The sequence below is a fragment of the Gekko japonicus genome, unplaced genomic scaffold (assembly GCF_001447785.1).
Source record: "Gekko japonicus isolate JY-2015 unplaced genomic scaffold, Gekko_japonicus_V1.1 scaffold139, whole genome shotgun sequence".
NCBI classification, from domain to species: domain Eukaryota; kingdom Metazoa; phylum Chordata; class Lepidosauria; order Squamata; family Gekkonidae; genus Gekko; species Gekko japonicus.
In genome coordinates, this window is record NW_015164186.1 from 780,979 (window position 1) to 805,187 (window position 24,209).

Genomic DNA, 24,209 nt, shown 5'->3' on the forward strand with positions numbered 1-24,209 from the left:
CTATTACTACATAAAATCTGCCTATCTGAAAACTTTAGAGCAGGGGTGTTGAACTAATTTGTTACGAAGGCCAGATCTGACATAAATTAGACCTTGTTGGGCCGGGCCATTTGTTTCATAAAATGTAATGCCAGGTAGTGGAGATATAAACTTTACAAAGGACATAAACACAAAGGTTTTTTAAACTTTAAATAAAACATGCAAAAACTCTTGCAATATTTTGTCTATTTAACAGTCTCTGATAACCGACACCTCTTGCTCTGAATTATTGCATCAAAATGTCTGTGCTATAGCAATCTTGAGTATGCTATTTAAGTGTTTATCTGTAAGCTGTGTGGCGGACTGGGCCTGCGCCAGCTGGCAGGCCCCGCTCTGCCCACCCCTCCTCTGCCTGACCTGGCACCTGAAGGGGCAGTTTTTCTCCACTGCCTCTGGGTATTGCTGCCACCACTGTCTCTGTCTTGGTCTCTGCTTAGGTGGGACAGCCTCCTAACCTCCCTCTGGTCTTACTAGGAACCTGCCTTGGGGCTTCCTGGTAATCTTTGGGCTCCCCTGGAGAGTTGGCAACTGACCATTTTGCCCATTCTCCTCCGGGAGTCCCCAACCCACCCCTAGCATGTCCAAGCAGCTGGGGGAACTGCGCAGTACAGAGGACTTCTCACCGTCAACAGTTAAAGCATTTATTTGAAAACTCTTAACAATTTACAGGCATCTCCACAGTGAACTGAAGAATCAAAATAAAGGTGACAAAACCGCTCCATCTCTCCCTTCTCTACACTCATGCTCTGTCTCGATGGTCTGCAGGGCAGGCACATCACTTCATTTCATTGGAAAAAGTGGGATCAGCATGTCTCCCAAAACGGCCTCTGTCTCCTGCAGACTCCAACCGACTGTCTGACTGGCTTCAGACTTCTCACAGACTCCACTGGCTTCCCGCCCAAAACTCCATAATATCAAACAGCAGTTTCCCGCCCAGGAACTGGCTCTCCATCCTGCAGCATTCTGGTGCAGATCTCCTCACAACCTTGATGGATAGGGTTGCCAGCCTCCAGGTGGGGCCTGGGGATCTCCCGCTTTTACAACTGATCTCCAGCTGACAGAGATCAGCTCCCCTGGAGAAAATGGCTGCTATGAAGGGTGGGCTCTAAGGCATTGTACCATGCCGAGGGCCCTCCCTTCCCCAAACCATGCCCTCTCCCAGATCCACCCCCAAAGTATCCAGATGTTTTCCAACCCGGATGTGGCAACCCTAATGATGGACTTCCTGTCCTCTCTAGGCAGCTGCCCTCAGACTACTGGTTGGAGACAGGAGGGGAGGGGGGGAATGAGGAGGAGACTAGGCCAAGCCCTACCTCAAGTTTGATGGTCACCTATCCAGCCCACACCAACGTAAACACATATACAAAATGGCGTTTCTCCACAAGCAATCAGTGCACTACCCAGCAAATGAATAGCCAGTCAGGGCCATCCAGTTAATTGGTGTCTACTGTGAGAGGAAAACTAGGGAGAAGGCATAGAGATTCTGTAAAACAGTCTCCCAAGGTCGAATTCTCCCAGGATCAGAAACTGCTCACAGGACACAGGTGCTACTAGTCGTCAGAGGGAGCACTTCTAAATAGACCAGAATCCCAACAATATTTAGAGTTCTGAAGGAAGATCCAATCACTTTATTAGAACCGGAAGCCTAAATTATCAGGTTCCTTACAGTGGGTTGTTGTGTAAAATAGTGAAGGTACTACATCTGTATGTTTTCTCTCTGCCCGTTCCTTTCTGGGATTTGTTATGTGTTGATTACAAGTTTTACACTGACTTCTCAGTGTAACTTCTCTATGTTCCCCTCTTTTACTGTTATTTGAATTCTAAGTATAAATTTAGTTGCTTTGGATGGACACTCCTGTGCATCTGAGGAAGTGAGTACTGACACACAAAACCTTAGGGTGTAATAGTTTAATTTTTTTAAGGTGATGCTGGACTCTTGCTTAACCCCAGCAAACAGGGAAGCAGCAGAACAGTGAGAGAAGGTCTAAGTTTTAAAATCCTGGTAGTTAAGGTGTTGCATGATAAAAAGCAGGAAAATATGCTTTCAAAGAAATATTTGTAGACAAATACTTATGGAAGTAACATTTTTGTGCGTTTTTAGACAGAATCACCAATTTAGGGTTGTCACTTGCCAGAAGTACAAGCTGGGTTTCGAAGAGGTAGAGGAACTAGAGATCAAATTGCCAACATTCGCTGGATTATGGAGAAAGCAAGAGAGTACCAGAAAAAGATCTATTTCTGCTTCATTGACTACGCTAACGCCTTTGATTGTGTGGATCACAACAAACTATGGCAAGTCTTTAAAGAGATGGGAGTACCAGACCACCTCACATGTCTCTTGAGAAACCTGTATAAGGGTCAAGAAGCGACAGTTAGAACAGGATATGGAACAACTGATTGGTTTAGCATAGGAAAAGGAATACAACAAGGATGCATATTGTCCCTTTATTTAATTTATATGCAGAGTACTTCATACGATGAAATGCTGGCCTGGATGAATCACAAGCCGGAATTAAGATTGCTGGGGAAAACATCAGCAACCTCAGATACGCAGACGATACCACTCTAATGACAGAAAGTGAAGTGGACCTAAAGAGCCTCTTGCTGAAGGTCAAAGAGGAGAGCACAAACACTGGCTTGAAACTCAACATCAAAAAACTAAGATCATGGCATCCAGCCCCATCACTCCTTGGCAAATAGAAGGAGAAGTCGTGGAAGCAGTGACAGACTTCACATTCCTGGGATCCAAGATCACTGCAGACAGTGACTGCAGCCATGAAATTAAAAGACGCCTGCTCCTTGGGAGGAAAGCGATGGCAAACCTAGACAGTATAATAAAAAGTAGAGACATCACCCTGCCAACAAAAGTCCGCATGGTCAAAGCAATGGTATTCCCAGTAGTACTGTATGGCTGCGAGAGTTGGACTATAAGGAAGGCCGCGTGCCAAAGAATAGATTCTTTTGAATTATGGTGCTGGAGAAGACTCATGAGAGTCCCCTGGGCTGCAAGGAGATCAAATCAGTCAATCCTAAAAGAAATCAACCATGACTGTTCCCTGGAAGGCCAGATACTGAAGCTGAAGCTCAAATACTTTGGCCACCAAAATGAGAAGGGAGCACTCACTGCAGAAGACCCTGATGCTGGGAAAGATTGAAGGAAAAAGGAGAGGGGGACAGCAAAGGATTAGATGGTTGGACAGTGTTATCGAGGCAACGAACATGAAATTAAGCAAACTCCGGAGCATGACGGAAGACAGGAGGGCCTGGCGTGATGTGGTCCATGGGGTCACGAAGAGTCGGATTCGACTGTGCGACTGAACAACAACAACAACACTTGCCAGGTTCCCCCCTGGGGAGGATAGCAGGCCCAACAGGGTATAATGCCATAGAGTCCACCTTCCAAAGCAGCCATGTTCTCCAGGGGAACTGATCACTGTAGTTTGGAGATGAGCTGTAATTCCAGGGGATCCCCAGGTCCCACCTGGAGCAATGCTTCCTCTAAACTGTGGAGGCGTGTGAGCAAAAATTCTACTTTGTGAACTACTGGCATTAAAGTTGTGAGTGAGCAATTTGGCTACTGCATAAACTAGTTTGCTCTGGAGCCATCCTTCCTGAGCTAAGACAAAAATGTGTGAGCCAGAGGCTAAACAACTGAGCTAGCTCATGCTAATTTAACTTAGAGGAAACACTGACCTGGAGGCTGGCATCTCACCATACTGTTTATGGATGACGTTCAAATAAAAATCATGGAAACATTCGATTCTTTAGCTTGTTCCTAACTATCCTTAAGGTTTCACTTAAAATACATGGAGCGAATTTACACTAGCAGACTTCACACAAAACCAACACACCAACGTCAATCTAAGATGCATGTTTACAGTGTGCACGTGCGTAAATTTCACACCAAGCAGCCGGGTCCCAAACACGTTTAGATTAATCTAAACTACATCCCGAGAGGCTTAATGGAGCTTATTCCCAGGCACAGAATTGCAGCCGGAGCAGAGAAGCGGTAGACAGCCATATTGCTCTTCCCGTCAAGCACAAAAACAATTCTTCTTCCAGCGCCTTCACTAAACCCTTTTCCCACCTCCCCTAAAAAAGACCTCATAGCGAGTAGTTGAGATCACGTGAGACGTATATAGCCTGGGGGGGTGCAGTGTGGCCGCCCCAATTTCTCACTTCCGCTCTGCGGTGGTATGAAAATCTAGTCTATGTGGGCTAGTCCGCACATATCTCGCTCGTCGGACTAGTGCTCCACTCTCGCCTCCAATGAAAGCTATTGGGGGGGGGGGGTCCCCACTCCCAGTATGCCAAAGGATACAGCGACGCCCCTCGAAGTCCAAGGAGAAGCATCATAGTCAAGGGTAGCTTTCAACTTTCACCGGAAGTACAGGCTGAGGGGGGGTAACTCTTAAATCCTTTTCTATCTCTATGTTGAGGTCCGCGCTTTGAAAGTTGAAGGGGTGTGAACCAGGTGACAGGAACTTCCGGACTGGAAAGCGGAAGAGGTCCTGCTAGGGGCGTCTGCTTCCTCGTACTTCTCCCTCTTGCTCCTTCGGGGTTGCTATGGCGTCAAGGTTACTTCGGCTGTGTGGTGCCCTTCGGGGTCTGAGCGCGGGCCGCAATTCCCTTGGCTCGGCTAGCCTCGGTCCGCTGCGTCTATCGGGGGCCTCTCGTTCTATGGGGGCTGGAGGTGAGCGCCTAAGTGTCTTCTAAAGATCCTGTAGCTGGGCCTGGAAGCAGCGGCTGTAGCAACAGGCCTTTGGTTTTGCAGGGCTGGGAGTGGGTGAAAGCTGTATTCCGCCGGCGGCCGCTGGCCTGCTTTTGCAGAGCCCGTAAATACTCGCTGAATGCTGGAATTTTACTGGACTAGGCACGATCCAAAAGCGTCCTATTCATGTTCTTGAGGCAAAAGGCACCGCTTCACACAGACGTGTGATGATTTAACTGGGGGTCCTAGGTAGAATCTATGAAAGCAAAGTAGACGAAGCAAGACTGAACCCCGCCTGACCTAAAGTAAAGGAAGTTGAAGCAGCGATGTAAAGTGATAAAGCAGCGATACCACTGTCTTTACGGTAGCATGTAAGAGGGATCACCAAGTTATCTTTATGATTTATTATGTGCAGTATATTTTCATTGTGGTGGATGATGTTCGTTCGTATGCAGCATTGAGATTATGCGGTGCAAATAACTCCTTCCTCCCCCCACCCTGTATAGTAGTAATTGTGCTACAAGATTTGTAAATCATATTGAGAATGGATGAAATCCTCGTGGGCAGGAGTGCGTCCCTTGAATAATAATGACAGTTATGTGTTGGTACTGTGCTTGCAAGAGCCACTGGACTTACTTATTACTACTATTCATCATTTATTTTGTACCAGTAATGTGCTACCACAGTACACAAATAGTGTGAGGCTTCAATGGAAGTGTATTATCTGGACAATGATGAAATGGGAGAGCAGATCCTGACAATGGAAGAGGAAAGAAGTTGGGGAGGGTTTAGTGGCAATAGTCCTTGAGTTTTCACTTGATAGGCCACCTGCTAGGAGGTGCTGTATTGAACTTCTCTTACAGTAGCAGTGAGTGTAGAATGATCAGCTATTTTCTGAAACAGGCTAGAGTTTATACATTATTGAAAGGTGCTATTCAGTCTTGAATAACCAAGCTTGAATGCATTCACTCTACTTCCTTTTGACTGCTACACTTGCCACTGAAGTCAATGAGCTTCTACAGATATTCTCATAAATTGAGTAGTCTTCAGTTTCAGAAGACAAAATCTTGAGGTGAGAGAACTTAGTTATACTAAGGATTGTTGTTTTCTGTTTGTGTGGAGTCTATTTAGGTATAAGAAAAGTGATCTCCAAATTAGCAGTCTTGTGTCAGCTTACAACCTATGCAGAATTTCTTGTCTAGGACCAGATGACTATGCTCTATATAAGAGATGAGTGATTCCAGGGCTCAAATAGTGTATTTCCTCACTAACAACCCAGTGAGGTAAACTGCCATTCTTATTTGATATACAAAATTGCCTCTCGTTTATGTTACATTTAAGAAGTGGGACATTACTACGTATTCAAAACACCATCCGAGCAATCAGATATTAAGTTCATATGAACCAATTTTTTAGAACCCACATTGTGAGAAGTTAAATAACCTAATAAAGGAAACCAGTATTCTACAAATTTGGGGTATATTTCCATTGTGGGTGGGAGTGTGGCTAAGCTGGGCCAGCAGCACTGCTAAAGTGATCCTGCTGGGGCAGCGTTCCTGATGGATTAAAGTACCCTGGTCCTGCTCCTACACCTGACAGACGCTGGCCTGTCTGGTGTTGGGGGGGGTTGTATTTAAAGGCATCATGGAGGCTGGGCCAGCAGCAGGGCTAACACAATCCTGCTGAGCAAACCTCCCTGACAACTGTAAGCATCCCACCTCCTCTCCTACACCTGACAGGCAGCTGCCTGTCCAGTGTAGGAGGAGGAGGGGGGAGGAGTATTAGAAGCCACTGTGGAGGCGGGGCTGGCAGGATCACTAAGGCGTTACTGCTGGTGCAGGCTCCCTCATGGCTTTAAGCACCCTGCAACTATTGCTGCACCTGACAGACAACCACCTGTTAGGTGTAGGAGGTGGGGGGAATGTGTTGGAAGCCATTAGAGAGGCTGGGCCAGCAGCTTTGCTTCACCTCACAGGTGGTTGGCCACTCCTGATTTCCTCAACTGTCATTAGCTCTCTGCAGTCCCCTGTAACTGTTGGTGGTTTTTTACCTCAGAACACTGAGCTCTGCAGGTGACCAGAGAGTGGGGGGGTACAGGGAGACAGTAGCCTGGCAGCTGCATAGAAATCAATGGAGGGAGCACATTTTACCCCTTTTGACCCTCTTAGGGGTCAAATTTCTAAAAATCCCTTCTTATTGAGCATTTCCGCCATGGTAGGAGCACTCTCTCCGAATTTGGTGTTTCAAGGTCCAGTGGTTTGGCCTGGGTGTTGATTTTACAGTGAGGGGACTTTCTTTTATATATATAGAAGTAGTAGAGGAATTAAAGCTGAGAAAGCTGTCTACAGCCATGTGGTGTATCTGTGGTTGGGGTGAGACTAGGACTCAGAGCTTCAGATCCAGAACTGTATTACAGCCTGCCATTAGTTTTCAGACTAGTATTTAGCCTGGGCTAGTTTACAATATTTTTAAGGTATTCATAGTTGCCTCCCTGCATAAGGCATACCAGTATTGTACTGGTGGTGCTGATTAATTTATGTATTTTTTATGCTTTCTCTCACAACTTCTAGGATAGTGAACAATAAACCATCCTAAATCAATGTTTCAAGGATTAAAACACTCCAAAAGCACATGAAAAGATCTAAAACTAGTAGAAGAATGAAAATATAATAACCAGGCTGTGAGCAAACAAATATATGCCTGAGTGAATAAATATATTAAGATATTCTCTTCCAAAATGTGTTGTACAGAAAAGATTTTAATGGTTTTGACATGCTGTAACTGTGCTAGTGACTTGTAGTCCTACTCTGCATACCTCTCTGGAGTAGAAAGGTAAAGGCACTAGCAAGCCTTTCTTGGAGCTCTGTATCTTGAATGGATGAATTAGTAAAATGTGTATTAGACTGACAAATATCCCTTTGTCTACCTTTATATTGGGTCTGTATGCCCAGAAGGGGAGGGGGTTAATGAACTAGTTTAGGTGCTGAGATCCTTCAGTGGTGCTCAAATCATTTTAATATGTGAGGCATGGATAAGTTCATCTTTCATCTTGTGGGGTGGGACGGGACTAGTGGGAAGAGTCATCCATTTCAAACTGCCCATTTCTCTGCCCCAGGTATGCCAACTGATGAAGAACAAGCTACAGGGTTGGAGAGAAAAGTTCTGAAAGCTTTGGAGCAAGGACTGGTAAGTAAAAAGGAAGAAAAGTGTCAGCTAGTTCCTCTCTACTCCACTGCACTTTCCTGTATACATTTTTAAATAAATGGTAGCCCACTGACTCTTACAGTCTATGACAACAACCCCCCAGAAGTGTCGCCTTGTCTTGCTCCGTTTACTTCAGAATCTGAAGATCCAGCAGCTTATTGTATTGCAGTGAGACCAGCCAGGGTGTGACTTGCTTAGGTTTTTATATTGGCCTGGAAACAATGTCTCCGGAATACTAGTGATAGAACAGTACCAATTAAGTACTGTAGCTGGAGTGAAATGGCTCAGAGGAAGGAAGATTTGAGGTGTGAAGGTGAAAGTTGATCTTCTGCTAAGAATCTGAGAGTGGGGAGGAAGAGCAGTACATCACTGAAAATGTGGGGTACCTGTTCTGGATGTCTGGCTTCCCATCTATTGCTCTTCAATCTTATTCTTCCCTGCTTGTTGTAGGATCCATACAACATGTTTCCAATCAAAAGCCGTGCTGGGACAAAGGAAGATCCCAACCTCGTCCCTTCCATCAATGAAAAGCGGATTGTGGGCTGCATCTGTAAGTATCTCCTTAGGCAAATAAGGTCTTTTATTTATTTAGATTTATATCCCGCCTTGCATGACACTAAACGTGATTGGCAGCTACATCATTTCAGCGGGACAGTCTCCCTTTGATCACCTGATTACATGTGATATTACAGTTGGTTGAGGAAGAGAATGGTCTTTTAGGGCCTGATTTCTTTTGGAAAAAGGAATACGGTTGTTGAATGCCATAAAGGCACATTAGCTGCAGTGTAATCTCCGCAAAAGTTAGATTATGGGTACTGTGCAGGTCCATGTTCTGATAAGACCCATATGCCAGGACATAACTGGTAATATTGAAGACACTTTTCCACTTCATAAATGCTTCTTCCTTAGTTACCTAAAACCAAGGAGCAATATGTATAGTGTAGCTGTAGTCAGGGCTGTTGTGCTGCAAATCCATCATGTTCTATGAACAAACTCCATGCTTGTACATGGTGCATTAGTGTCCTTTTGCTAGCATTATTTACAATTGAATCAGAAAATTTTCTGATTCAGATTTTCCCAGAAAATCCATATCATTACCCAGAACAAAGTCTTGCTTGCCAGCAGTGTGGGGCTGTCAGCAAATCTCCAGTGGGTTGTTTACTGATTTGAAAACCTTCACTTTTGCCAGTTCATTAAATTGCTATCACTACATAAACGTCAGGTTCAAAGGGCCACGTCTAGTTGTGTCCCTTTTAGGATCAAGGGAAGAGCACTCTTTTCCTCAAGTGTGTATGTTTGTACAACACTTTTCCATGTAGCAGCTGTCTAATCTTCTGTTACTTCCCCACAATGTAGGTGAAGAGGACAACAGCACTGTGATCCATTTCTGGCTGCACAAGGGAGAAGCCCAACGCTGCCCTTCATGTGGGACTTACTATAAACTAGTTCCAAATGAGCTGATTTGACTCTTAAGCCTGCAGTGTGCTTTATTTATGGTTGGCTAGACTCAAGATAGAACTGACCAGTCCTTTAGTTCATGAAGCAATATACCATGTTCTATATACACCTAATAAAGTCATCTTTTGACTCCTTGTATTTAATGTTCCTCTTTCTAAAACCAGCATTAAGATTTGCAACAAAAGAGTAGGAACAGTATACACACTTGCAAAGAGTTGATCCCAAGGCAAATCATCACCCTGTTTCCTCTCCTATCCTGATTAACGTATTTGCATAAATGAAACAAACATGTCATGAAGGGAGTGCCGCTCTCCCCTGCAAATGTCCATGCCAGAATCTTCTGTTATGTTTCAGTTGGACCAACAGCAGCAGATATTTCTGTACTGGGATGGTGAGTGAACTATACATGAATCAGCTTGTTTGCCTTGCTGTGGTTTCGGGGCTGGGCCCTTCTCTAAATAACCTACTATTCCTTGGGGTTGCTGTATCTCATCCTTTGGCATTACAACTAGATCTTAGCATCAGCTTTGGTAAGGAGCATTCTCCTGCTGTCCAGAAGTAGGCCCACAGGTACAGTCAGGCTCAGAGGGAATCATACATCCAGCTCCTTTGGCAGCCACTACCACTTACCTGGGCCATATTTTCCCCACATTGAGACTGCCAGGGGGAAACAAGATCTAGTCCTCCCCAGTTCCTTGCAGATCCCATTTGTATGTTGTAATAAGATCTCAAGCTTGCAGGCTGCTGTTCTAGTTATCTTCTAGATGCCCACTCAATTTATATAGGGATTCCCAATGCTCCAGCATACATAACTACCCTACCTACATCATCCTTCTGCAGCTGTGCAGGACAAGGAAGAACAGCACTCACTCAGCCATGGTATTAAAGGACAGGACGAAAGAACCCCGCTCGCCCATGTGTCTTCAGCAGCAGTTGGAAGCATGAGAACTGTGAATAAGTACTAAACATCTTGCTTACTAGGGCACTGAGCTGCTGTCTTGGCACTAAGGTTAAAGTTCTTCCTAATGGTACAGTATTCCTCCTGACTCCAGTGCTGATGCCAAGCAAGAAACCTGAAGTTGGGTCTCCCATCCTTCTGAGGGGGTTACTTTTTTAAAAAAAGCTTGTTTTGCCTTCAGGACCCAAAACTACTGCTGAAGGGGTTAAAGATGACAAGGGAAAGAATGAACAAAAGGAAAGCAAAATGATTAGGCACAGTCTCCCATGTTCAAAAGCCAGGCTTCTGTAGTGTCCCAAGTGGCTCTCTTGTCCGTGGCTGCTACACATTTATTTCCCCCTGCCTTCTTTTGAACTTCATAAACATCATGTTTATAACACATGTATTACTAGTACAAGGAAGATAATGGGCAGAACCCAGCTTAATTGCCCTTCCTTCCAATGCTGATTACTGTAGAGACGACACACACAAAGCGACTGTCTGTTAATTTATAGTTACTATAATGAATTTACAAAATAAAAATACAGGCAACTGTGTTAAATTATTGTACATTGCAGTCCAGAGAGGTGGAGGGATGGGGCGGGGTGTTTGTACTTGCCTCCATTTGGTATAGATTGCTCTCGGTGGTAGATAATATGAAGAAGCCAATATACACACACGCTTGGAGGGGCAAGAGCCACTGCCCCTTGAGGGGATACAGTCTCACCCCTTAGCAGGGGGTTCTTTTAAATTAATGTGTTTTCATTTTTTAAAAAAAATTAACCCTTTCCAGTCCAAGGCTAATTGCTATAATGCACCTAGAGTCAGAAAGGCTAGCATCCCATCCTCTCTGCTGCTGTATACTTTGGCTACTGTGGAACCCCCTGCTGTATTGCAACCCTGGCGTTACCCAATTCTCTAGTCACCCAGCAGGGTATGGGATGTGTGTTAAAAAACAGAGAGGCAGATTATGGCCACGGTCATCACTGCGCAAGAAAGCACTACCCAAACTGCCTGGAAGGAAGTGGTTGATATAGGGCACAGAGCTTAGACAGGAACAGAGAAAGCACCTCTGTTGCTCCCAACAGCAGAAGGGAAACTCTCTTGCTTAAACAAACTAAGCCAAATGAGCTCCCACAGGGACAACCACAGGGTTTGCTAACATGTACCTTGTTCATCTTTTAAGTGGAAGGGAGGGGGGAGTTGCCTGTTTAGATCTAAAGTTATGTGGGCAACATGAGCTGAACTTTCCCCTGCCACTTTATCTGCCCCTGGCTGGCCACACAAACTTGTTTTGGGCCCCTCCCCCACCCTCCCAGTCCAGCTTTGCGAATAAAGTGCCTGACGAGATGGAGCAGGAGTTGGTAAAGTGGCAGAGGTGTTCAGTCCTTACCAAGCATGGCTGCCACCATCACAACCAGCTTGGCATTAACCAAAGAAGTGCCACTGGTCTGAGAAACCATTCTCAGAGGAAGGGAAAAGAGGTTGGGGGGGGGGGATTGGTGCCAGGTGTCACAGCCACACTATTTTATCCAACACAGGAATGTCTCAGCAGTAAAGCACCAGCCTCTGAAACCCTCAAAAAAAGGGGAGGGGGGAGAGACAGAACTAATGCATAAGAAATGTCTGGCTAGGCCCAGCAGCAGTTTTGAAAGCTACCCAGAGCTTCTCTGACCACCAGAGAAATCTCTAGATCTTACCCCTCCCCCTATGAAATTCACAAGCCTAGACTGACAGCATTAATGTAAACAGCATTAGTCCCCTGTGTGGTTAGACCACAGGAAGGAAGAGAACACCTTTGCGCAGCAACCGTAGTGAAGCTTTGATTAAGCACACTGTCCATCAAGGGACTGGCCCTTTCTCTTTCACTATGATTAGATGGATGGGGGAAGGTGGGGGCTTGTGCTAAGGTAGTTCTTCAGCTGCTGTTGAGAACCTTGGCACCAACAGCACTGAAAGGCCCAGAGGCTGGGTCCCACTCATAGGCCAGCTGAAGAATGCTTAGTGTGGCTAGCTGCCTGCCATATAAGCAGGGCCATGTTTAGATGCAACAGGCTGAGAGAGAGAGAGAGATGCTGGATCTAGGACAACTCCTGTGCTATGGCTTAAGCACTCAATGCAGCTGCCACAGGCAGCCGCATCTACAGATTCATTATTCTTTGCCAGATGCAGCCTTCCAAGAATTCTCCATCACACTGAAGCCCATGCAGGCCTCTGTCTCACAGGATATAACAGGCATGAAGCAGCTTTCCTACCAGCTGGTACAAAGAGCATCAGTGTTACAGATTACATGGTGCTTTTCCTGTGGAACAGGCCAGGAAGAAGAATGGAGCCTTGAGTTCCTTTCCTGGCTGGGGCCACTGCCCTCCTCCACCACAGCCAAGGCCTCAAAAATACAGCTGTGCCTCCCACCCAAGGGGCACATGCTAGCAACATGCAGTGGACAGGGCACTAAGACAGGTAAGCATGAGGCCCAGGAGGAAGGCAGGAATTGGCCCCAACCAACAAGGAGGGAGCAGCCCTGGACAGGAAAGGGTTAAGAGAGAAAAGACACAACCTGGATGAGTCGCCCAAGGACACCAGCTGCTTTGCCGCCACCCCCCACCCCACCCTAGAAGGTCTTCCGATGAATGGCCCGTGACCCGTCCTCCTCGTACTCCTTCTTGGACACCCACATCTTCTTAAAAGTGTCCAGGGAGGCCAGAATAGAGCCACTGTCAGAGAGGGAGGGGGGGAAGGGGGGAGAGAGAGAGAGAGAGAGAGAGAGAGAAAGGTCAGAGAGTGAAAAAGCAATGAGGTGTATACCTCCTGCAAGACAATGATCTCTGCCAACACACAATCAGCTATTTCCTTCTAGAGAAGCAACGGCATATGGGCTGCCTTATCATCACAACTCTTAGCACATCAAACCTAGATTCTGTTTCTATGGAAATCCCAACAGGAATTTTTGATCAGCCTGTATTCTGAAGCCAGCCCAGCACAGGAGAACTTCCTCAGCTAAGGGGAGAAGGAGCCACCCCCACCAAATACTTGTCTGTGGTGGAATACTACAGAAAGATGAAAAATGCCAACCATTACACGTCCCTCAATTTTTGGACAGCTGTGTAGGAATTATACAGCTGGACCCCATTACTGCTCCACTGGAGCTTATACTGCTAGGTACTATGGATGGGAAACTGCTGGGGATCTTCTTACCCAATCCACGTAGAGTATAACCTCTCCTGAGGAGCTGAGATCTGCAAGGAGGAAAAACACAAGTCAGAGATGTGGGCCAGGAACACCACAAAAGTCTAGATGCTGCAGTTAGCCCTGCACTAAAGCAACTGGTTTTCTGGGTGGAACAACCAGGCTCCTTCTTCCACTATTGCTAGTGTAGCCAAGCCCTACAGGATGCCCTTACTACAACTGAGATGCTTCAGCATGTACCACCATCCAAGTGTGTAGATATTTAAAACATTTATATCCCACTTTTCTCCTGATCAATGGGACTCAAAGCAGATCATGCAAGTCATATTAAGTCCTCCGACAACAACTCTACACGTTTCCATAGAAGCCAGAGATTCAAGTTTCATTCTAAGCAGCGGCAAATTTCAAGTTTCATGGTTATCAAGCAAGTAAATAGAAAGTGGTTTGGAAACCAGATCACAACTACATGTGATTTCAAAGGACATGATTCATTCCACCCATCTCGCCCCATGTCAATACACGAACTGCTCCCCTGTTGCCTACTTGGCTCCATTTAAAAAAAATGTACAAAGATTGGAATTTTTTTCCCCTTGGGTTGAGGGAGTGTGAAATGCAGAGCTTTCAAGAGGCATGCCTCAATACCTCAGGCATAAATTAACTATTTCCGTAACAGTCACCAAATTTTGTTATTTTGTGTTTATTTATGGTCTTTGATTTGTTCCTGTATTGTTTTGCATCGTTAGCTCATGCCTTTTGTTCCTTTCTGTAAACCATTAGGAAAAGTAAAATAAACAGACAATTAAAAATGCACCACCAAAAGCTCAACTGAAATCCCAAACCAAACACAACACATAAGGGGGCTGTCAATGTTGTCCTTTTCCTTAATGTGACCCCCATTCTCTGTTAAGATCAAAACTGTAGGAGCACTCAGACATGCAAACACAAAGATCCCGCAGAGGTTTTGCAAACAGGCATTATCCTCTAAGAGGGGTGCACAGATTTGCATATTAACTTAAAGTGAGAATAGGCCTGGAATTCCTTCATCTCCTTACCTTAATTTTTACATCTTTTGGAGCCAGTTTCTTCACTTCACTGAGCAGTCGGTCCCCAAAGCCTTACGGAATAGACACAAAGAAGTTGGCAGAATTAGGAACACTGTACCATGATCCAAGTGGTCAAAGCTATCAGGTACCCTGAGGCTTTCAAGAGGCATGCCTCAATACCTCAGGCATAAATTAACTATTTCCGTAACACTCACAGAAAAGGCTAACCACATCAGATTTTCAGCATCTCTTCAATCCAGGTGTTCATTTACAACCCAGCATCTAAGGATTTTTTCCTCCTGCTTCCTTAATAGGTGGATTCTAAATGTGGATTCAACAGTAGATAAAAAAGCTGAGCCTGCTGGGTTTGTTTCAGCCTCAGATTCTTGCCTTCCAAAAGGCAAAGAAACACTCAGGCAGTCAGGGCAGTCTTAGTGATTCTGGGGCCTTGTGAAAAAAGTCCAGGATGAGGTCCCACAATCACTGCCCCTGGGTTCACCCCACCCTGCTTGGGCTCAAGAAAGGTGGGCGGATAGGCCACCAACAACACAAGCCCTGGAAAGGGCAGATGCATAGTGGCCAGCTGCTTCTATTCCCCTCCATGCAGAGCAGGGCCATGGGCAGTCAGGGGCCGACCCAGGCCAGGCCAGCTGTCCTGGATGTCCCATGGAGTCAAGACCATCCCTGCAGACAGTGGTCCTTTCCGCACTTGGATCTTATCCCTGGTTTTATCAGAGTTCCACTCATGACACAATAACCTTGCATTTATCCCTGGTTATAACAGCATCCATTTATCCCGGGACAAGTGTGGGGCAAAACTGGGGTGACCTCAATGTAATGTGGAAACCAAAAATACCCCAAGATAATTACAGGGGTAAACTCGAGTGTAGTGTATAATGTAAAAATACACCGAGATAATTACAGGGGTGAACTCACGTGTGTAGTGTAGAATGTAAGCATGTGTAGTGTAGAATGTAAGTTCGGGGACAGAGTTGAACCAGGATTTAAGGTCTAGTGCGGAAAGGACCAGTATTTTCCTGAAATACAAAGTGAGTGAAAGGCAGGACTGTGCTTTCAACCAGCAGAGGTGGTATTATATGGGAACTCTACCCTCTGCTGTTACATTTAGAAACTGCATTTTCCTTGGCTTATTGTATAACAATTCTCTTACAGCCAAAAGGCTGGTTTACAGGAGCTGGGGGATCATTTCGTTTAGATACTCACTCAGCATCTCCACTCACTTTTTATACACACTTTGCCCAAAGAAGAAAGCAACAAGGCAGCACCTAAAGTATTGGGGGGGGGGGGCGGTGAAGATGTTGGGAAAGACTTTTCTTGGTTGCAAAGCTGCTACCACATTTAGAAATTAATAGCTGAGAAGGGACCCAAGGCTCTACTCTGCACAAACAGGCTCCTTATGTTCAATCTGCATGCCATGCCCAACAATTCTGATGCTGGACAGTTATCTCCCATGAGAAACCTTTTCTCTCGGAGAGTACATTGCAGGCGAACACAATCTGGTCCATTATGAAAAAGTCCAAGAGCCACTTGCTTTAGGTTGTTAATCTGGGCTCCACTGGAGACATGAAGGAGTTCCATATACCCATTTTCTGATGTATGGACCTAGACCACTTTAGCTATAGTGTAGAGCATGTTGAGGTCAGGTATCTGCCAGGGCCCCTAAGGCTTTCAATGGCCTCACCTTGCCAACAGTGCTGCCATTCTCACTTTGCATGGAGCACCCAAGAAGGCCACCCACATCATGATGTTTTTATGACTGGTTATCATACCTTTTTCAGGACAGAGGTGGTTCTTAATGGGGCCAGGAAAAAGCCCTTCCTAATAATGTCTAAGCAGGAAAAAAACTTTCTCAATTAATGCTCTGGCCCAAAGCATGGCACCAGATTGTAGGGTTTAAAACACTAGGCCTCATCTCAGCTGCTACACAAAACAGGAAAGCACAAGGAGGCATAGAGAAAGACCTCCTTTCAGTATTTCAGCCTCCAATGTCAGCTCCTCCTCCTCCTATAGAGATGCCATTGTATCACTGGTGCAACACAAGTTTTGCATATATAAAGGATCCCAGGCTCAAATCCTAGCACTTCCCAGTTAAAAGGAATCCCAGGTGGGATCTGATGGGCAACATCCCTAGATCTCAACCAGAGGAGAAAGGCGTTTCATATTTGCAAATATTTGTCATCAATTAATGTGTTGCTGTTCTAAAAAAAAAGAAATAAGATTAAATTTACATCTTGTATTACTCATTAAATTGTTTTGTGTTGCCTAATATGTCTCTTTTTGAGGCTCTGCTGCATCATCTTCTGGCCCCACTGGTAGACCTCCTGATGGCACCTGGGTTTTGGCCACTGTGTGACACAGAGTGCTGGACCGGATCGGCCACTGGCCTGATCCAACATGGCTTATCTTAAGTTCTTATGTTCTTATCATTCCTTTGATGGTAATTTTTATATAATTTTAACATAAGAACAGTACAGGAATGTTCATAACTGGGCTTACAACACTGTGTTAGGGGGACTGTATTTTTAAGAGTCACCTCTGAAAAGAAGTTTTCTAACTCAAGCGCCTTGAGCCTGATTGAAGTTCATCTTTTGAAGTCTCCTTTTCATTTCTTGGAACAAGGCAGCCTCTTGTGTTTTACACCTTTTTCCAAACTCACAGACAAGCTTTCTACCTCCAGATGCTGCCAACTTTCAGGAGCATCATACCTTTAAAAAGTGTAGACCCCCCAGACAGGACAATGTTCGCAAACAGCGTCCTCCTCAGGTCCATGTCAGATTTCTGGATGGCAAATGCGAGCACTTCATGGATTCCTTCGCTTTCGTCTCCTATTAGGTCTGGCTGGAAGAGCAGCTCAGGAGCTCGGAATCGGGATGGACCGACCTGCCAAGAGAGCAACAATGACATTTAATGAAGTACAAGGGACAGTTCAACTCCAACAAGGTCCTCTTGGCACTTGGCTCACTTACTACAGCATTTGCAAGCATGATTTGTGTGTGGAGGGCGCACTGTTCCATGGCTACAAACAGACCCATGTGGCTGCAAAAGTTTGGAACCTACTATGTGTTTGTTTTGTATGCCAACATATGAACACAACAAGAAAACTCCCAAAGCTTTTCTGATTATGATGATGACTCTCACCACTGCAAATGTGTTTGTGAAGGAACTCCCAGCCTCTATGTTCTCAGTGTCACCTCCTAGAAGAAAGAACCACTTTCTAGTGCAGAAACTTACATCCAAAGTGCTCCCATCAGGCAGTGTGTATTGCACCTTCTCCGTCTCCAGAGCCTCGTCCTTCTGGGGATTGATGGACAAGTAGCAAGCTCTCTACGGGGTGAAAAGGCAGCATGTGAGACAACCAGGCTGGATACTGAAAATTATTTGCTGCAGAAAATCCTAGCAAGCCAATGGTTCTGTTAGCCCTCCCCTATGCGAATATCTACCATGCCATCAATGCCTCATGCATAAGATATGTACAATCCCTTATCAGAAGCCCATTCCAAAACTGCAGTGTTCTCAATCACTGTGCTATTGCTTAGGAGTACAAGATCCTTAAACTGTGTTGCACCTCTCAGGAGCACTGTCCTGATTTGCTTATCCCGTGCCTCTCCTTGGGAGGCTGTAGAATGTGGGGCAAGAGAAGGGAAGGGCACAGAATGTGAGGGGAAAGGCCAAGGAGCTGATGTTCGTTGGTGACAATCAGAATAGAAGTAATTTAAGAAAGAAACAAGAGAAAGAGAGAAGGAAGGAAGACAGACAGTCAAGACACCAGCCAGAAGAGAATCAATGGACACAGGACCACAAAAACCAAACAGATTGAAAGGACTGCCCTGTGACACAGACTGCCTGCTATCCAATGAGGGATAGATATGTGACACTCTGGGCACAATGATCTCTGCAGGGACTTGAGGTGAGGATCATTCATGCTCATTTCCTCATTCTGCTCAGTATTATGATCCTCAGCATCCACTAAATAACAGATTGCCACCATTTTTAAGCTAGTTATTACAGACAGCATCTTTGGAAATTGCTTTTCAAGAACTTTCTAATTCAAACTCGGCTGCTGCATTTCCCCCTCTGTGGCCACAGTTCCACAAAACCAGAAGAGTGCTGGAAGGGAACGCATGCACACAGCACACAGCAGAGGGGTTCTTTGAGGTTCCACTGCAGCTGTGTTTGTGCTGCCAAGCAAGTGGTTTTGAAGCTTTACATGTAAGCTAAGAAATAAAGCTGCTTGCCTCTCCAGTATGTAGTGGAAACTTCAAAAGAAACCACTAGCCTGTCAGCAGTTTGGAAATGCCCTAAAGATCAGAGTTTTAAGAACCACTGTACTTAACATCATCTCAGCTGACTAGATTCACATTCCTCTGCTCATTCACACCCTCTTTCAGATACATGAGACTATTTGATTCCATGAGCTTCCCTGAACAACAGCAGAACACTTTTAAGCAGAAGTGCTTAGATAGCATGGTACGGCTGTTTGAGGGTGCAGACTCCTTACTCCCAGTTGACACCAGCTCGGGGGGGGGGGGTCAATGATGGGGGGATGCTGTCCAAAGGGAGGCACAGTAGTTACACTACAGCACTGGGACCAGAATATACTCTGCCAGTCAGCTGCCCAGACACAGGATTACAAAGAGGAACTAGTGGGGGAACGTGGTAGGGCTTTGAGCTCTCACAGGAACAACTACTCTTGCAAGAACTTGGTAGAAGTTGTGGTCGCAGACAGACAGCTTGCCAGGTTAGGGGGCCCCTCCCTCCCAAACCTTACAAATAGCCACCTGGGGTTCAAATTCCAGTGGTCCATGGTTCTAGCATAGTGCTCTATTTACCATCCCAAAATTCCTTCTTGAAACTCTAGAAGTTAAAAAAGACGAGGTAGGTCTGTGGCAAGAGCCTCCTCACAGAGATACATCCAGCTACCCTACTCTTACCTCTTTTATTGTCTTGACCACTTCAAACTCAGCTGAGGTGTGGAAGTCATAGCCTTCTTTTCGTAGCAGCAGGCGGAGGTAACGGGAAACATCCCGCCCAGCAATGTCAACCCGCATGATCGAGTGGGGCATAGCAAAACCCTCATAGATGGGTACCGCATGTGTCACTCCATCCCCTGCATCGAGCACCACTCCTGTAGTGCGGCCTGTGGCGTAACTGTAGGTGAGCAGAGGGAGGCAAGAAGGACATTTGTTAGTTACAAAACCACCTTCCAAAGCACCGTCAAAGGACTAGGCTCAGGAAACAACTGGAAAAAACACAATTCCAGTAAGCCTGAAGGAACCTCACCAGGGTAGAGCAGTTAACAGAACCTGGCAAGGCTTGCAACAGGATACATAAATGGCAGCCCGACTTTCAGGAACTCACGGACTCATATAATCAAACAGGCTAAACTAATCCATGTCAATTCCTGAACCAGGCTTCCCAAGTACTTAGCATGATTCAGCGGGGGACACAAACGTCCTCGCAGGATCATTCCTGTGGGGACAACAGACGCGCTGCACCATGCCATCGCCAGGAAGTGACGCCGGGCGACGCTCTGGCAATGGGGCTGGAAACTCGATGGTACCATCAAGTTTTCAGTCCCATTGCCAGAGCGTCGCCCAGCATCACTTCCTGGCGACGGCATGGTGTGTTACAGGGAGGAATGGTCCGGCCGGGGAGCATGTTTCCCCCACCGGATCACGGTAAGTACTTGGGAATCCTATCCTGAACAGATTAGTGAAAATCAAGAAATAAATCCCAATCATCTGCCAAGTGCTCTCTGCCCAACATTCCTGCCACCCTTCACCACTATTCAATTCCTTGCCAAACAAAAGAGAAATACCAAACAAACTACACCAGACATATCTTGTAGTCAGCATCTGTCAGTAATAATCACACTTTAGCTTTCCAGGGACCAAGTTACAAATCTACGGTTATAATGCCTAAATCTTTTGGCACAGAATACAGAGCAGAGGGTTGGGGAGATAATACAATTAAAGACAAAGCATCCCCCACCCCTGGGAACAGGGGCTCAATATCACAATATTTGGCAAGCAGCAAAAGAAAGCATTCTCTGCAGTTTGCTGGCCACTGGTGTCAGCAGTAACAAAGAGTGTGCCTCTTCGTAAGTCACTGACACTTCCTGAAGTTGCTGAGCGATTCCTTGAAGCAAGCATACAGGCCAACTGCATTTAAGCGGTTGTCAGGGCCAGCTTGATAGCAAGAAAGGGTACCACTTTATCTCCCCACACACACTCACCTTTTCAGCAACTAAATACTTACAGACTGAGGACAGCTTGCATGGAGATGAAGAGAGCTGGAACATTGAAGGTCTCAAAAAAAACTTCAGCAGCCTTCTCCCGGTTTTTGCTGGGATTTAGAGGGGCTTCTGTCAGGAGAACAGGATGCTGGAAGAGAAAGGAGGGGGAGAGGATGACATACAGGTCTTGTTACTCCTTCCCATCATGCCTACTTCAGTCCAGTCTAACCCAGGAAGGCAACTGCATGCACGGGGTGTGTGTGTGTGTGTTTGTGTGTGAACTGTTTGCTTGTTCAACTTACACAAGCACTGAAAGCTGAATTTTAAAAAAAGAAACACATCCATTCATAAAGTGTTTGAGAAGTTCGGCTGTGCTTCATAGCAATTACCCTTCTCCAGCTACAGTATGATCAGGTACAGCTCTGGAGGGGGCCAGAGTTCTTATGCAAAAACCCCAACTATTACAGGAGGCTGGAACAACCAGAAGGCTCTGGAGCCTCTCACTTCTAATGCAAACTGATTTCTGCCTGGTTTAGTAAGGAGGATTGGGCAATTCCCCTGCCCAACAGTCCTCTGGTCCCCATTGTCAAATAAGCAATTAAAAGCTTGACCCTTATAATATCCTCTCAAGGAGAGGCTAGAGTCTTCTTTGTCATGATGGGGCGGGTTCATTCACTTATTCAGCTACCTATACAGCTTTTCCACACATCATTTTAAAAAAATGGCTAGAACCACAAAGTATAAAGCAGGGAAAATAAAAAACTCCAAAATCCAGTTCTCATACCTGAGAAAGAGAGAGACACACACATAAACCCAGCAAAAAACACTATTATTCTTTTTCAGGATAACTTCCTAATGAAATAGGAACATTTTGACACGCTTCTTAAAAATGCACTCTGGTGCAGCCAGTCGAACGTCCAGTAGGAGAAAAAAGTTGCACAATTTGTTTGGAAGAAAAGAGTTACACAGTTTGTTTGCTACTACAGAAAATGCTGGATTTCAATGTTCGAGCAGACCTCCTTAACAATAATACTGTGAACATGCATGGTGTGTGTGTGTGTATATACATGAGAACACACTCCTAAAGCCACTTTGGTTCCAAACCATGCAAGTCCCCTTTGACTAGGCAAGATCATTGTCTAGGATTGTTAAAGAGTTGGGGATCCCTGCCAGGCACACATGCACAAGGATGGGGGACCTCCATCATATCTGATGAAAGAAACCACAACCATCATCCCTGCTGGCAGCAAAAGACCCTTAAGCTCATCATCTCTCCTTCCAAGGTCTAGACAGCCCAGCAGTTTTTTCACTTGAAAAGCCCGCACAAAGCAAAAGAACCCCAAAGCAAAAGGAGGGATTATTACCTCTTCTGAGAATGTCTGCAACTGATCTTTGGAATAAACATACTGCCAGATCCTCTCCATGTCATTCCAGTCCCGAACAATACCGTGTTCCATGGGGTACCGGATGGACAACAGCCCCCTATGCTCCTATAGGACAAAGAGTAATGCATTCACAACAATGGGGTCAGTATACAGAAGCCACCACTTAAGCCCTACCTAAATGAGAAAAGGAAGCGACATTTTACATCCAGCAAAAACTGGACTTGACAAAAAGGGTGGGCAGAAAGACTTGGTTGTTATCCAGAACAGATTTGAGAGCTCAGAATAGCATGGGAAAGCTGCTACACTCAAACTGCCAGGAGCTCGCCAGGGAAGCCAGCATGCCACCACAAATTCCTAATGCAACAAGGGATGTGCAATCCAATCGAGTCACTTCATTACTGTGGGCTTCCTTCAACTTCTAACAAAGTATCAAGCATATTTAGGCATCAGATGCCTTGATGGCCTGTAGAAAGCCAGTGGGCAGCTGCATTTCCCAGCTGCCAGTAAATACTTCTTCATAGCAGAAGCAACAGCCCAATATACAGATGGATAAATTGAAAGACTAACTGACACGCCCAATGCCATAATGGCTCAGGCACAAGTATACTGGGAGTTCTGGAACTGCCTTCACATAGAACAAGAGGGCTATATAGATCAGCAGGAGAGACCAGTTCACTGAAGGAGAAGATATGGGGGGACAGATCCAGTGAAGGCAGATTCGCCAGGCATCTCACACCTCTGGAAGAAATCCAGAGTTCCAGGGTGCAGCTCAATTAAATGATGAACGCTTATAAAAGACTTGGCGGCACCCAAACAAAGGCAACACACACAGTTGCCCTGAGCCTGCAGCAGGTAAGAGATGGCTTCTGCCACCAGCCAGGAGAACACGGACTGGCAGATAGTTGCACCACCAGCATCCCAGCAAGTATTTCAATAGGGGGAAATAGGCTTGGCCTCACCTGAACGCAAATGTCTATTAGCAACTCACCACTTTATTGTGATGCTGTCAAAAATGATCTGCCTCCCCTACCTTATTTCCCACTCCCTTCATTTGACTATCCTTCGATTTGAATCCTGCATCATCTTTGTGTATGGCACCTGCCCATAGCATTGTACTTTGAGTTTTAACAATGATTAGTTGCTTGGTGAGACTATTTTTGTCTGAACCACAAGATAATAAAAAATTTAAAATGGGGGGGGGGATTACCTCTGCCTTAGGTCCAATGAAGAGATCTCCTTCTAATGCCCCAGCCATGACCCGGACATGCTTCGGACGACCCACACTAGCAAGAGAAACAAAAGTGGTTGTCTATGGATGCTGCAGGACACATGTGCATCTTGAGGATTAGGATTCTAGCAACCAAAAATCCTGGTCCAACACAACCTTATTCTCCACACCTTTTTATCAAAGAGACAAAGAAACTATTTAGTGTCTATACTTACTAGTTCGGGAAGCAATATTTTGGGATCTGATCTCCAGCAAAACCAGCCTTTACTACTCCTGAACCCTGAAAGAAAAAGGCAAAAAGTTCAAGAATTTCAGCCACTCAGAAGAATGTAGAAAATGATAAATAAACTTATTAAAAAAGAAGAAGAAGAGACAAATGTAGACGCTCCAGTGAAAAGAAAGGACCCACAGCATATACAGCCTCATTCCCCTTTGGTGTTCCACTCAACCACCAGGTGGTTAAGACACCGTTCAGTTTATGTTTTGTTCCCAGGGATATAACCTGAAGCTGTGCTGGGCTGAGAGGAAGCCTACAAAGCATTTGAAATGTAGACTTCACACTATCATTCTTTATCCCTTTATTCATGCTACAGCATCACATCACGAACAAGGCCCCATACTAAACATTAAAAAACCTCAGACAAAGCCAATCTAGTGACATAATCTCATCTTCTACTTTTTGAAAGTAAGGCCCACTGACTGCCAGCATGGGCATAACGTCAGCTGAGCACAGCAGATACAACTGCTGATGCCTCTCAACTG

At 45.5% G+C, this 24,209-nt stretch overlaps 2 protein-coding genes across 2 annotated transcripts; one reads left to right on the forward strand and one right to left on the reverse strand.

The window, feature by feature from the left end:
• Positions 1-4,533: 4,533 nt before the first annotated feature.
• Positions 4,534-9,544, forward strand: LOC107107829 (cytochrome c oxidase subunit 5B, mitochondrial). The gene is made up of 4 exons (XM_015408177.1): positions 4,534-4,732; positions 7,866-7,936; positions 8,405-8,504; positions 9,311-9,544. Exons 1-4 carry the CDS (start codon positions 4,606-4,608, stop codon positions 9,418-9,420), a joined length of 408 nt encoding a protein of 135 aa, XP_015263663.1. The 5' UTR covers positions 4,534-4,605; the 3' UTR covers positions 9,421-9,544.
• A 1,039-nt stretch (positions 9,545-10,583) lies between these two features.
• Positions 10,584-23,724, reverse strand: ACTR1B (ARP1 actin-related protein 1 homolog B, centractin beta (yeast)). Its single transcript, XM_015408183.1, has 10 exons — positions 23,663-23,724; positions 23,427-23,502; positions 22,199-22,324; positions 20,858-20,982; positions 19,531-19,747; positions 17,831-17,923; positions 17,305-17,479; positions 14,588-14,649; positions 13,545-13,585; positions 10,584-13,063 (listed from the first exon to the last, which is right to left on the reverse strand). The coding sequence occupies exons 2-10, from the start codon at positions 23,472-23,474 to the stop codon at positions 12,961-12,963; spliced, it is 990 nt and encodes a 329-aa protein (XP_015263669.1). The 5' UTR covers positions 23,475-23,502; positions 23,663-23,724; the 3' UTR covers positions 10,584-12,960.
• Positions 23,725-24,209: the final 485 nt, after the last annotated feature.